Raw genomic sequence first — 12,257 nt, 5'->3', positions numbered from 1 at the left:
GTGACCTCGCAGAGGGACATTGCGCAGACACAGCTGCGCCGCGTGACGGGAGAGGTAGGGTCATGACACGAGTGCTCTCGGACAACGCCGCTCCCGTCTCTCCTGAGTCTGGGTCTCTGTGTGAGTCTACGGATCTCTGCGTGAGCCTGTGGGTCTCTGTGTGAGTCTGTGGGTCTCTGTGTGAGTCTACGGATCTCTGTGTGAGTCTGTGGGTCTCTGTGTGAGCCTATGGGTCTCTGTGTGAGTCTGTGGGTCTCTGTGTGAGCCTGTGGGTCTCTGTGTGAGCCTGTGGGTCTCTGTGTGAGTCTGTGGGTCTCTGTGTGAGCCTATGGGTCTCCGTGTGAGTCTACGGATCTCTGTGTGAGTCTATGGGTCTCTGTGTGAGTCTGTGGGTCTCTGTGTGAGTCTGTGGGTCTCTGTGTGAGTCTGTGGGTCTCTGTGTGAGTCTGTGGGTCTCTGTGTGAGTCTATGGGTCTCTGTGTGAGTCTGTGGGTCTCTGTGTGAGTCTGTGGGTCTCTGTGTGAGCCTGTGGGTCTCTGTGTGAGTCTACGGATATCTGAGACTGCCCCAACAGTCTGTTAAGGCTACACGGGGGATCTCCCTCTTAGGCAGAGGTGGTCTGAGGCAGGAAGACAAACACGGTGTCGATTTAGACAGGCATGGGCGCAGCCCTGCAAGTGCTGGCTCACGAACGATGCCACCGGTCTCGCGGGAGGGAGGGCAGCTTGACTCAGTTGAATTAATGCAGCGCGCCTTAATCAAGTCACGGGACTTCGAGGTGATCAGTCTGTACTTAGAAGTGATCAATCTGTACTTAGAAGTGATCAGTCTATGCTTAGAGGTGATCAATCTGTACTTAGAAGTGATCACGATTCCGACGTCCCCCCGCTCCGTCTCTTCAGGCTCAAGCCGCCGAGGCCTTCCGCGCTCAGGAGGCCTCGCTCAGAGAGCGGCTCGCCCAGGCCGAGGCCGGGGCCTCCCTCGCCCAGGCCGCCCGCGACACGGACCTCGAGGCCCTGCGGGGAGAGCTGGGCGAGCTCCGGGCCTGCCTGGACGAGGAGAAGGCGGCGAGGAAGGGGGCGGAGGCGGCGTTGGCGCAGGCCGAGAGCAGGGCCTCGCGCGGCCAGGCGGCCCGCGGCAGGGAGGCCAACGCCTGGAAGGCGAGGCTGGGCGAGCTGGAGGCTTCGCTCGGCCTGGAGAAAGCGGCAGCCGAAAAGTCGAAGGAGGAGCTCACCAAGGCCCAGGCCAGGGTCGACCTCCTGCAGGCCGCTCGCTCCGAGGAGCGGCACGAACTCAAGGCCCGGATAGGCCAACTGGAGGCTTCGCTGGGCCTGGAGAAAACGGAGGCCGAAAAGTCGAGGGAGGAGCTCACCAAGGCCCAGGCCAGGGTCGACCTCCTGCAGGCCGCTCACACTGAGGAGCGACACGAACTCAAGGCCCGGATAGGCCAACTGGAGGCTTCGCTGGGCCTGGAGAGAACGGCGGCCGAAAAGTCGAGAGAGGAGCTCACCAAGGCCCAGGTCAGGGTCAACCTCCTGCAGGCCGCTCGCTCCGAGGAGCGGCACGAACTCAAGGCCCGGATAGGCCAGCTCGAGGCTTCGCTGGGCCTGGAAAAAACGGAGGCCGAAAAATCGAGGGAGAGACTCGCAGCCGCCGAATCTGGGACGTCGGAGTTGCGGGCGCGGCTAGGCGACTTGGAGGCCTCGTTAGGCCTGGAGAAAACGGCGGCCCGGCAACTGCGGGAGCGGCTCGCGGAGGCCCGGGCGGAGGGGGCCTCGCGGGACCGGGCGGCCCAGGAGCTGCGGGCCGCACGGCAGGAGCTGGCGCTGGAGCGAGAGGGGTCGCGCCGTCTGCGGGCCTCGCTGGCGCGGCAGCAGGAGGGGGCGGCCGCGGAGGCCCGGGCGCTGGCCGAGGCGCAGGCCTCGCTACGGAGGGAGAGTGAGGAGGCCCGGGCGCTGGCCGAGGCGCAGGCCTCGCTACGGAGGGAGAGGGAGGAGGCCCGGGCGCTGAGGGAGAGCGGCGAGAGCCTCCGAGCGGCGCTGGGATGCGCGGAGGACGAGGTGAGGTGGGCCGCACTCCCCACGTCCGCTTCGTGCCCAGGCCAACGCAGGCCGGGGTTGTCGCTACCGACCCGGTCGGGCGGAGACCCGACCACGCGCTTGTTCACTCGCTCGCTCATCTGCCGAGTCGCTCGGTAGCTCACCCACTCGCTCAGTAAATCATTCTCTCGTTCATTTTCGCCGAGTCGGGCAGTAGCTTGCCCACCCGGCCACCACCGTCATCACCGGTGCCAGCCAATCACTGTCAGTGACAGCACCACCGTCATCACCGGTGCCAGCCAATCACTGTCAGTGACAGCACCACCGTCATCACCGGTGCCAGCCAATCACTGTCAGTGACAGCACCACCGTCATCACCGGTGCCAGCCAATCACTGTCAGTGACAGCACCACCGTCATCACCGGTGCCAGCCAATCACTGTCAGTGACAGCACCAACGTCATCACCGGTGCCAGCCAATCACTGTCAGTGACAGCACCACCGTCATCACCGGTGCCAGCGCACCGCTCCATCATTGTCCACCTCTCCGCGTGTATCATCATCGTCGTCGTCGTTGTCGTTGTTGTCGTCGTCGTCGTGCGCGTGTCTCGGGGCAGGTGCTGCGGCTGCAGGAGACGGTGCGGCGAGAGTGTGAGGAGCGCTTCCTGCTCACCGAGGCGCTGCACCACGCTCAGGGGCACGCCCGGGCCTCTCGCGACCCCTCGCCGTGAAGCACGCAGAGGTCACCGCTGGGCCACGTCTCTTGACCACCTCGAGGTCACCGCTGGGTCACCGCTGGGCCACGTCTTTTGACCACCACGAGGTCACCACTGGCTCTCCCCTGGGCCACGTCTTTTGACCACCACGAGGTCACCACTGGCTCTCCCCTGGGCCACGTCTTTTGACCACCACGAGGTCACCACTGGCTCTCCCCTGGGCCACGTCTCTTGACCACCACGAGGTCACCGCTGGCTCTCCCCTGGGCCACGTCTGACCACCACGAGGTCACCGCTGGCTCTCCCCTGGGCCACGTTTTTTGACCACCACGAGGTCACCACTGGCTCTCCCCTGGGCCACGTCTCTTGACCACCACGAGGTCACCGCTGGCTCTCCCCTGGGCCACGTCTCTTGACCACCACGAGGTCACCACTGGCTCTCCCCTGGGCCACGTCTCTTGACCACCACGAGGTCACCGCTGGCTCTCTGCTGGCCACATCTCTTGACCACCACGAGGTCACCGCTGGCTCTCCCCTGGGCCACGTCTCTTGACCACCACGAGGTCACCACTGGCTCTCCCCTGGGCCACGTCTCTTGACCACCACGAGGTCACCGCTGGCTCTCCCCTGGGCCACGTCTCTTGACCACCACGAGGTTACCGCTGGCTCTCCCCTGGGCCACGTCTTTTGACCACCATGAGGTCACCGCTGGCTCTCACCTGGGCCACGTCTCTTGACCACCACGAGGTCACCGCTGGCTCTCCCCTGGGCCACGTCTTTTGACCACCACGAGGTCACCGCTGGCTCTCCCCTGGGCCACGTCTTTTGACCACCTCGAGGTCATCGCTGGCTCTCCCCTGGGCCACGTCTTTTGACCACCTCGAGGTCACCGCTGGGCCACCTCTAAGCTGCCGCTGAGCAGAGGTCGCAACCGGGTACCCGATACCCGTACCCTACCCGATACCCGTACCTTACCCGATACCCGTACCCTACCTGATACCCGGCTACCCGTACGCGTCCCTGGTGCGGCCGGGAATGAGTACAGGTAGGCCGTGAGTCACTGGTGAGTCACCGTTTGTCACTCATTTTGGGTAGGGTACGGGTAGGGTACGGGTAGGGAATGGGTACCCGTACTCGGCTGGGTACGGGTAGCCATTTGCGACCCTGGTGCGGCCGGGTACGGGTACGGGTAAGGAATCAAAACCCGTTTGCGACCTCTGTTGCTCAGCCACTGCAGGGCCGTTTAATCGGCCCCCAGATGAGAACTCAAGTAAACCCATGGACTCATAGAGATACACAGAGACTCATAGAGATACACAGAGACCCATAGAGATACACAGAGACTCATAGAGATACACAGAGACCCATAGAGATACACAGAGACCCATAGAGATACACAGAGACTCATAGAGATACACAGAGACCCATAGAGATACACAGAGACCCATAGAGATACACAGAGACTCATAGAGATACACAGAGACCCATAGAGATACACAGAGACCCATAGAGATACACAGAGACTCATAGAGATACACAGAGACCCATAGAGATACACAGAGACCCATAGAGATACACAGAGACTCATAGAGATACACAGAGACCCATAGAGATACACAGAGACCCATAGAGATACACAGAGACCCATAGAGATACACAGAGACCCATAGAGATACACAGAGACTCATAGAGATACACAGAGACTCATAGAGATACACAGAGACCCATAGAGATACACAGAGACTCATAGAGATACACAGAGACCCATAGAGATACACAGAGACTCATAGAGATACACAGAGACTCATAGAGATACACAGAGACTCATAGAGATACACAGAGACCCATAGAGATACACAGAGACTCATAGAGATACACAGAGACCCATAGAGATACACAGAGACCCATAGAGATAATGGGTCTCTGTGGGGTCTCTGTGGGTCTCTGTGCGTCTCTGAGTGAGTCAGTATGTCTCTTGTGTGTCGGTATGTGTCTCCAGTTTTCAGTTTCAATTATTTGGTATAGCCATGTGAGCCATTCGGCTCTTGAATCGGGTGAGTCTGTGGGTCTGTGCGATTCTGTGGGAGTCTGTGGGTCTCTGTGCGAGTCTGCATGTATCTGTGTATCAGTGTGCGTCTATGGGTCTCTGTGTGAGTCTGGGTCTCTGTGTGAGTCTGGGTCTCTGTGTGAGTCTGGGTCTCTGTGTGAGTCTGTGGGTCTCTGTGTGAGTCTGTGGGTCTCTGTGTGAGTCTGTGGGTCTCTGTGTGAGTCTATGGGTCTCTGTGTGAGTCTGCGCGTCTCTGTGTGAGTCTGTGGGTCTCTGTGTGAGTCTGTGGGTCTCTGTGCGAGTCTAGGGGTCTCTGTGTGAGTCTGTGGGTCTCTGTGTGAGTCTATGGGTCTCTGTGTGAGTCTGTGGGTCTCTGTGTGAGTCTGTGGGTCTCTTTGTGAGTCTATGGGTCTCTTTGTGAGTCTACGGGTCTCTGTGTGAGTCTACGGGTCTCTGTGAGTCTACAGGTCTCTGTGTGAGTCTACGGGTCTCTGTGTGAGACTGGGTATCTGTGTGAGTCTACGGATCTCTGTGAGAGTTTACGGGTCTCTGTGTGAGACTGGGTATCTGTGTGAGTCTACGGATCTCTGTGTGAGTCTGCCTCAACAGTCTGTTAAGGCTACACGGGGGATCTCTCCCTCTTAGGCAGCGGTGGTCTGAGGCAGGAAGACAAACACTTGGACAGGCACGGGCGCAGCCCTGCAAGTGCTGGCTCACAGACGATGCCAGAGATCCTGCGGGAGGGAGGGCAGCTTGACTCAGTTGAATCAATGCAGCGCCTTAATCAAGTCACGGGACTTAGACGGGATCAATCTGTACTTAGACGTGATCAGTTTGTATTTAGAAGTGATCAATCTGTACTTAGGGAACCGGTTCCCATAGAAAGTCTATGGGCCCATGTTGAGAGATAGGGAACCGGTTCCCATAGAAGGTCTATGGGCCCATGTTAAGAGATAGGGAACCGGTTCCCATAGAAGGTCTATGGCTCCATGTTAAGAGATAGGGAACCGGTTCCCATAGAAGGTCTATGGCTCCATGTTAAGAGATAGGGAACCGGATCCCATAGAAAGTCTATGGGCCCTTGTTGAGAGATAGGGAACCGGTTCCCATAGAAGGTCTATGGCTCCATGTTAAGAGATAGGGAACCGGTTCCCATAGCAGGTCTATGGCTCCATGTTAAGAGATAGGGAACCGGATCCCATAGAAAGTCTATGGCCCCATGTTAAGAGATAGGGAACCGGTTCCCATAGAAGGTCTATGGCTCCTTGTTAAGAGATAGGGAACCGGATCCCATAGAAAGTCTATGGCTCCATGTTAAGAGATAGGGAACCGGGTCCCAGTGAAAGTCTATGGCCCCATGTTAAGAGATAGGGAACCGGTTCCTATAGAAAGTCTATGGGCCTTGTTAAGAGATAGGGAACCGGTTCCCATAGAAAGTCTATGGGTCATGTTAAGAGATAGGGAACCGGTTCCCATAGAAAGTCTATGGGTCATGTTAAGAGATAGGGAACCGGTTCCCATAGAAAGTCTATGGGTCATGTTAAGAGATAGGGAACCGGGTCCCATAGAAAGTCTATGGCCCATGTTAAGAGATAGGGAACCGGTTCCCATAGAAAGTCTATGGGCCCATGTTAAGAGATAGGGAACCGGTTCCCATAGAAAGTCTATGGCCCATGTTAAGAGATAGGGAACCGGTTCCCATAGAAAGTCTATGGGCCATGTTAAGAGATAGGGAACCGGTTCCCATAGAAAGTCTATGGGTCATGTTAAGAGATAGGGAACCGGTTCCCATAGAAAGTCTATGGGTCATGTTAAGAGATAGGGAACCGGTTCCCATAGAAAGTCTATGGGCCATGTTAAGAGATAGGGAACCGGTTCCCATAGAAAGTCTATGGGTCCATGTTGAGAGATAGGGAACCGGTTCCCATAGAAGGTCTATGGGCCATGTTAAGAGATAGGGAACCGGTTCCCATAGAAGGTCTATGGCCCCATGTTAAGAGATAGGGAACCGGTTCCCATGGAAGGTCTATGGGCCATGTTAAGAGATAGGGAACCGGTTCCCATAGAAGGTCTATGGGCCCATGTTAAGAGATAGGGAACCGGTTCCCATAAGTACTATGGCCCCATGTTAAGAGATAGGGAACCGGTTCCCATAGAAGGTCTATGGCCCCATGTTAAGAGATAGGGAACCGGTTCCCATAAGTACTATGGCCCCATGTTAAGAGATAGGGAACCGGTTCCCATAGAAGGTCTATGGCCCCATGTTAAGAGATAGGGAACCGGTTCCCATAGAAGGTCTATGGCCCCATGTTAAGAGATAGGGAACCGGTTCCCATAGAAGGTCTATGGCCCCATGTGAAGAGATAGGGAACCGGTTCCCATAGAAGGTCTATGGCCCCATGTGAAGAGATAGGGAACCGGTTCCCATAGAAGGTATATGGCCCCATGTGAAGAGATAGGGGACCGGTTCCCATAGAAGGTCTATGGGCCCATGTTAAGAGATAGGGAACCGGTTCCCATAGAAGGTCTATGGGCCCATGTTAAGAGATAGGGGACCGGTTCCCATAGAAGGTCTATGGCCCCATGTGAAGAGATAGGGAACCGGTTCCCATAGAAGGTCTATGGCCCCATGTGAAGAGATAGGGAACCGGTTCCCATAGAAGGTCTATGGCCCCATGTGAAGAGATAGGGAACCGGTTCCCATAGAAGGTCTATGGCCCCATGTGAAGAGATAGGGAACCGGTTCCCATAGAAGGTCTATGTCCTTTTAGCGTCCTCTGGTCTAACACCGTGTGAGACGAGGCTCTAAAGAAAGCTGTCTCTGGTGTGGACCAATCAGCTTCAAATACAATGCATCATACTATCAGAGTGTGTTTTATGTTTGCATTCTGACCACAAGTATTGTGGTTAATGCAGTTACACGATTCATTGTAAAAGGTTTCAGTTTGGTGTGTTAACATCTTAACAACCTGAAAAAAGGGGGAAAATCCTATTCTCATATTTTGGTACTGGCAAAGGAGGTCCCATCACGGTGTTGATTGATCGACAGGTGCTGGGGCTGGGCATGGATGAAGGTGTCGGGGCAGAGGTCCCAGTTATCACAGAATCAGAAGATGTCGAACTAGATTTAAAGCTTTCGTGACTGCAGGGATTCATCTTCTTGGTTCTTTCGGTAAAGTCATCACGTAGAAGGGAAATAATAAAATAATAAAAATTAAACATAATAAAGTACAATTCTCACGACGTTTCGGCCACAACGCAAGCAGCCGTCCTCGGGTGAAGAACAGGTCTGTCGGGGAGACAGCGTCTGAATGTCTTTCTGTCTTTCCGACAGACCTGTTCTTCACCTGACGACGGCTGCTTGCGTTGTGGCCGAAACGTCGTGAGAATTGTATTGTTTTATTTTATTATTTCCCTTCTACGTGACTTTACCGAAAGAACCAAGAAGATGCTATTTGGTTCTTTCGGTAAAGTAACGCAGAAAGAAATGTAATTAAATAATAATAGAATACGACGTTTCGATTGCAACACAAGCAGCCATCATCATGTACAAGTGAATGAGAAAACAAAGCTAATAAATTTTGAAATGCATTTATTAAAAATTATATTTAAATAAGAACGTGTTGTCTATATGTATTTAAATTTGCAGCATTTTGATGTGACGTCACATTTCTCACCCCCCCCCCACCCCTCGTCACACGACGTCACAAAAAGTCAGACCCCCCCCCCTCAAATATGACGTCACAAAGCTCTGCCCCCCCCCCCCCCCCCAAAAAATAAAACATGCTTCAAATCACTTTAAACTATTGTCATTGTAGTGCGTATTTAATGTGGCGCTGCACTCTGATGTTGTAGGAGAAAACATTTATTACAAAGTCCATTTAATTAAGTAGAACGTGTTGCCTATATTTATTTAAAGTTGCAGCATTTTGATGTGACGTCACATTTCTCACCCCCCCCCTCGTCACACATCGTCACAAATGTCTGACCCCCCCCCCCCCCCAGGTGCGTGACGTCATTTATGGACGGCCCCTTCACAGCTAATCGTATTCCTGCTGCAGTATCACACGTGGGGGTGCTGTTCTACTTCGTGACGTCACCGCGTGTTTGTAGTGACGTAACCACGCACGTCGGCTCCGCAACCCCTACGTGCGTGGTGACGTCACCGCGCTGTGATCGCGCGCGATGACGTCACCGCGCACGTCTGACCTTGGCCAGTGAGGGGGCACCGGGGTGCGCGCTGACGTCATCACACGCAGAGTTCTGGTTTACGTGATGACGTCAGGTGGTCGCGTCGCCCACTGGCGGCGGGGGGCGGTTTCGCTTTAGTGCAGTGACGTCATCGCGCGTTAGTGATGACGTAACCACGCAACGTCGGCTCCGCACCACCAAGGTCCCGGATGAACGCGGTGACGTTGACGCGCTAAGGACGTGCGCGCTGACGTCACCGCGCACGTCCGAACTTGGCGGGGGGGGGGGGTAAAGAGCGCGCTGACGTCATCACGTACAGAGAGAGAGTGTGTGTGTGTCCGTCCTGGCTTACGTGATGACGTTTTTGGTCGCGTTGCCCAATAGCGGCGGGGGGCGGTTTCTTTTTAGTGCAGTGACGTCATCGCGCGTTAGTGATGACGTCATCACGCACGTCGGCTCCGCCAACCCCCCCCCTACCAAGGTCGGACGTGCGTGGTGACGTCAGCGCGCAGGCTCAAGAGGCGCGCTCCCATTGGCCGGCGAGGACACACCTCCCGGCGGTGACGTCATCGCGTCGCTTGTCAATGTCTGCCCAGGCGATGTTCTCGTCTCTGTGGAGGTGACCACCACCACAACCACCACAACAACCACAACAACCATTACAACCACCACAACAACCACCACAACCACCACAACAACCCCCACAACCATTACAACCCCCACAACCATTACAACCACCACAACCATTACCACCACAACAACCACAACAACCACAACAACCACCACAACCATTACCACCACAACAACCACCACAATCATTACCACCACAACAACCACAACCACCACAACAACCACAACAACCATTACAACCATTACCACCACAACAACCACCACAACAACCACAACCATTACCACCACAACCATTACCACCACAACCATTACCACCACAACAACCACCACAACCATTACCACCACAACCATTACCACCACAACAACCACAACAACCACCACAACCATTACCACCACAACAACCACAACAACCACCACAACAACCACCACAACCATTACCACCACAACCACCACTATCACCACAACCACCACTATCACCACAACCACCACCACAACCACCACCGCCACTATCACCACAACCACCACCATTACCACCACAACCGCCACCACTTTCACTACCACACACCACCTGGGTCTGTCCGCGTGGCCTCCTGCACCTAGCCTGGCACAGCGGGGAGCACAGCTGGTGGTGCATCTGCCGGTCATCTCAGTCGTGTAGCGTATTAGTTTTGTGTGTGTAGTGTATAGTATAGTGTGTGTTGTGTGTGTGTGTATAGCGTGTGTGGTGTGTGTGTGTCGTGTATAGTGTAGTGTGTGTGTATAGTGTAGTGTGTGTGTATAGTGTAGTGTGTGTGTATAGTGTAGTGTGTGTGTATAGTGTAGTGTGTGTTGTGGTGTGTGTGTATAGTGTGTGTGTATAGTGTGTGTGTGTGTGTGTGGTGTGTAGTGTATAGTGTGTGTGTGTGGTGTATTAAGTGTGGTGTGTAGTGTATAGTGTGTGTGGTGTGTAGTGTATAGTGTGTGTAGTGTATAGTGTGTGTAGTGTATAGTGTGTGTGTAGTGTATAGTGTGTGTGGTGTGTAGTGTATAGTGTGTGTGGTGTATAGTGTGTGTAGTGTATAGAGTGTGTGTAGTGTATAGTGTGTGTGTAGTGTATAGTGTGTGTGGTGTGTAGTGTATAGTTTGTGTGTGTATAGTGTGTGTGTGTGTCGTGTATTAAGTGTGGTGTGTAGTGTATAGTGTGTGTGTAGTGTATAGTGTACGTGGTGTGTTGTGTAGTGTGTGGTGTGTAGTGTATTAGTTGTGTAGTGTGTGTCGTGTATTAAGTGTAGTGTATAGTGTGGGTGTGTAGTGTGTGTGGTGTGTAGTGTATAGTGTGCGTGGTATGTAGTGTATAGTGTGTGTAGTGTATAGAGTGTGTGTAGTGTATAGAGTGTGTATAGTGTGTGTGGTGTGTAGTGTATAGTGTGTGTGTGTCGTGTATTAAGTGTGGTGTGTAGTGTATAGTGTGGGTGTGCAGTGTGTGTGGTGTGTAGTGTATAGTGTGCGTGGTATGTAGTGTATAGTGCTGTGTGTAGTGTATAGTGTGTGTAGTGTGTAGCGTGTAGTGTATTAAATGTGGGGGTGACGCGTGTGTGACGCGTGTGTGACGCGTGTGTGACGCGTGTGTGACGCGTGTGTGACGCGTGTGTGACGCGTGTGTGACGCGTGTGTGACGCGTGTGTGACGCGTGTGTGACGCGTGTGTGACGCGTGTGTGACGCGTGTGTGACGCGTGTGTGTGGTCTGCGTTGTGCTGCAGGGGCTGGCCCAGGCGCAATGCCATCCCGTCCAGAGCTCTCTACTCATCCTCTCCCCATTCAGGTGATTGATCAACATCACCACCATCACCACCACCATCACCACCATCATCACCACCATCATCACCACCATCATCACCATCATCATCACCACCATCACCACCATCACCACCATCAACACCACCACCACCATCACCACCATCACCATCATGACCACCGTCACCACCATCACCATCATCACCATCACCACCATCACCACCATCACCACTATCAACACCACCATCACCACCACCATCATCATCACCACCATCACCACCACCACCATCACCACCATCATCACCACCATCACCAACATCATCACCATCACCACCACCATCACCACCATCACCACCATCACCACCACCATCACCACCACCACCATCACCACCATCACCACCACCATCACCACCATCATCACCACCACCACCATCACCACCACCACCATCACCACCATCATCACCATCACCACCACCATCACCACCACCATCACCACCACCACCATCACCACCACCATCACCACCATCACCACCATCATCACCACCACCACCACCATCACCACCATCACCACCACCATCACCACCACCATCACCACCATCACCACCATCATCACCACCACCACCATCACCACCATCATCACCATCACCACCACCATCACCACCACCACCACCACCATCACCACCATCATCACCACCACCATCACCACCATTACCACCATCACCACCACCATCACCACCACCACCATCACCACCATCACCACCACCACCATCACCACCATCACCACCATCACCACCACCACCATCACCACCATCACCACCATCACCACCACCACCACCACCACCATCACCACCACCATCACCA

General features: G+C 54.4%; 2 protein-coding genes across 5 annotated transcripts in view; both read left to right on the top strand.

The window, feature by feature from the left end:
• The window catches only part of LOC144952425 (uncharacterized), a 7,673-nt gene extending 3,486 nt beyond the window's left edge, over window positions 1–4,187 (top strand). Inside the window, exons 3-6 of one of the 3 annotated variants that reach the window (XR_013640622.1) lie at window positions 1–54; window positions 903–2,060; window positions 2,656–3,226; window positions 3,272–4,187. The exon at window positions 1–54 is cut by the window's left edge and continues 10 nt beyond it. Coding sequence is in view for 1 of the 3 variants with exons in the window: in XM_078882822.1 (XP_078738948.1) it covers window positions 1–54; window positions 903–2,060; window positions 2,656–2,769 (1,326 nt within the window). In the remaining 2 variants the exon portion in view is untranslated. Of the gene's footprint in view, window positions 55–902; window positions 2,061–2,655 lie in introns of all 3 variants that reach the window. The other 2 variants (XR_013640623.1, XM_078882822.1) reach the window with 2 other exon arrangements.
• A 5,344-nt stretch (window positions 4,188–9,531) lies between these two features.
• MCCC1 (methylcrotonyl-CoA carboxylase subunit 1) overlaps window positions 9,532–12,257 on the top strand; it is a 38,716-nt gene continuing 35,990 nt past the window's right edge. The window contains exons 1-2 of one of the 2 annotated variants that reach the window (XM_078882819.1): window positions 9,532–9,611; window positions 11,363–11,424. In XM_078882819.1, coding sequence (XP_078738945.1) covers window positions 11,380–11,424 — 45 coding nt within the window. In that variant the 5' untranslated portion in view covers window positions 9,532–9,611; window positions 11,363–11,379. The remainder of the gene's footprint in view (window positions 9,612–11,362; window positions 11,425–12,257) is intronic. The other variant, XM_078882818.1, reaches the window with a different exon arrangement.

The sequence above is a fragment of the Lampetra fluviatilis genome, chromosome 67, assembly GCF_964198595.1.
Source record: "Lampetra fluviatilis chromosome 67, kcLamFluv1.1, whole genome shotgun sequence".
In the NCBI taxonomy this organism is placed as follows: Eukaryota; Metazoa; Chordata; class Hyperoartia; order Petromyzontiformes; family Petromyzontidae; genus Lampetra; species Lampetra fluviatilis.
Note: the sequence above shows the minus strand (reverse complement) of the source record. Positions and strands in the feature narration are given on the sequence as shown.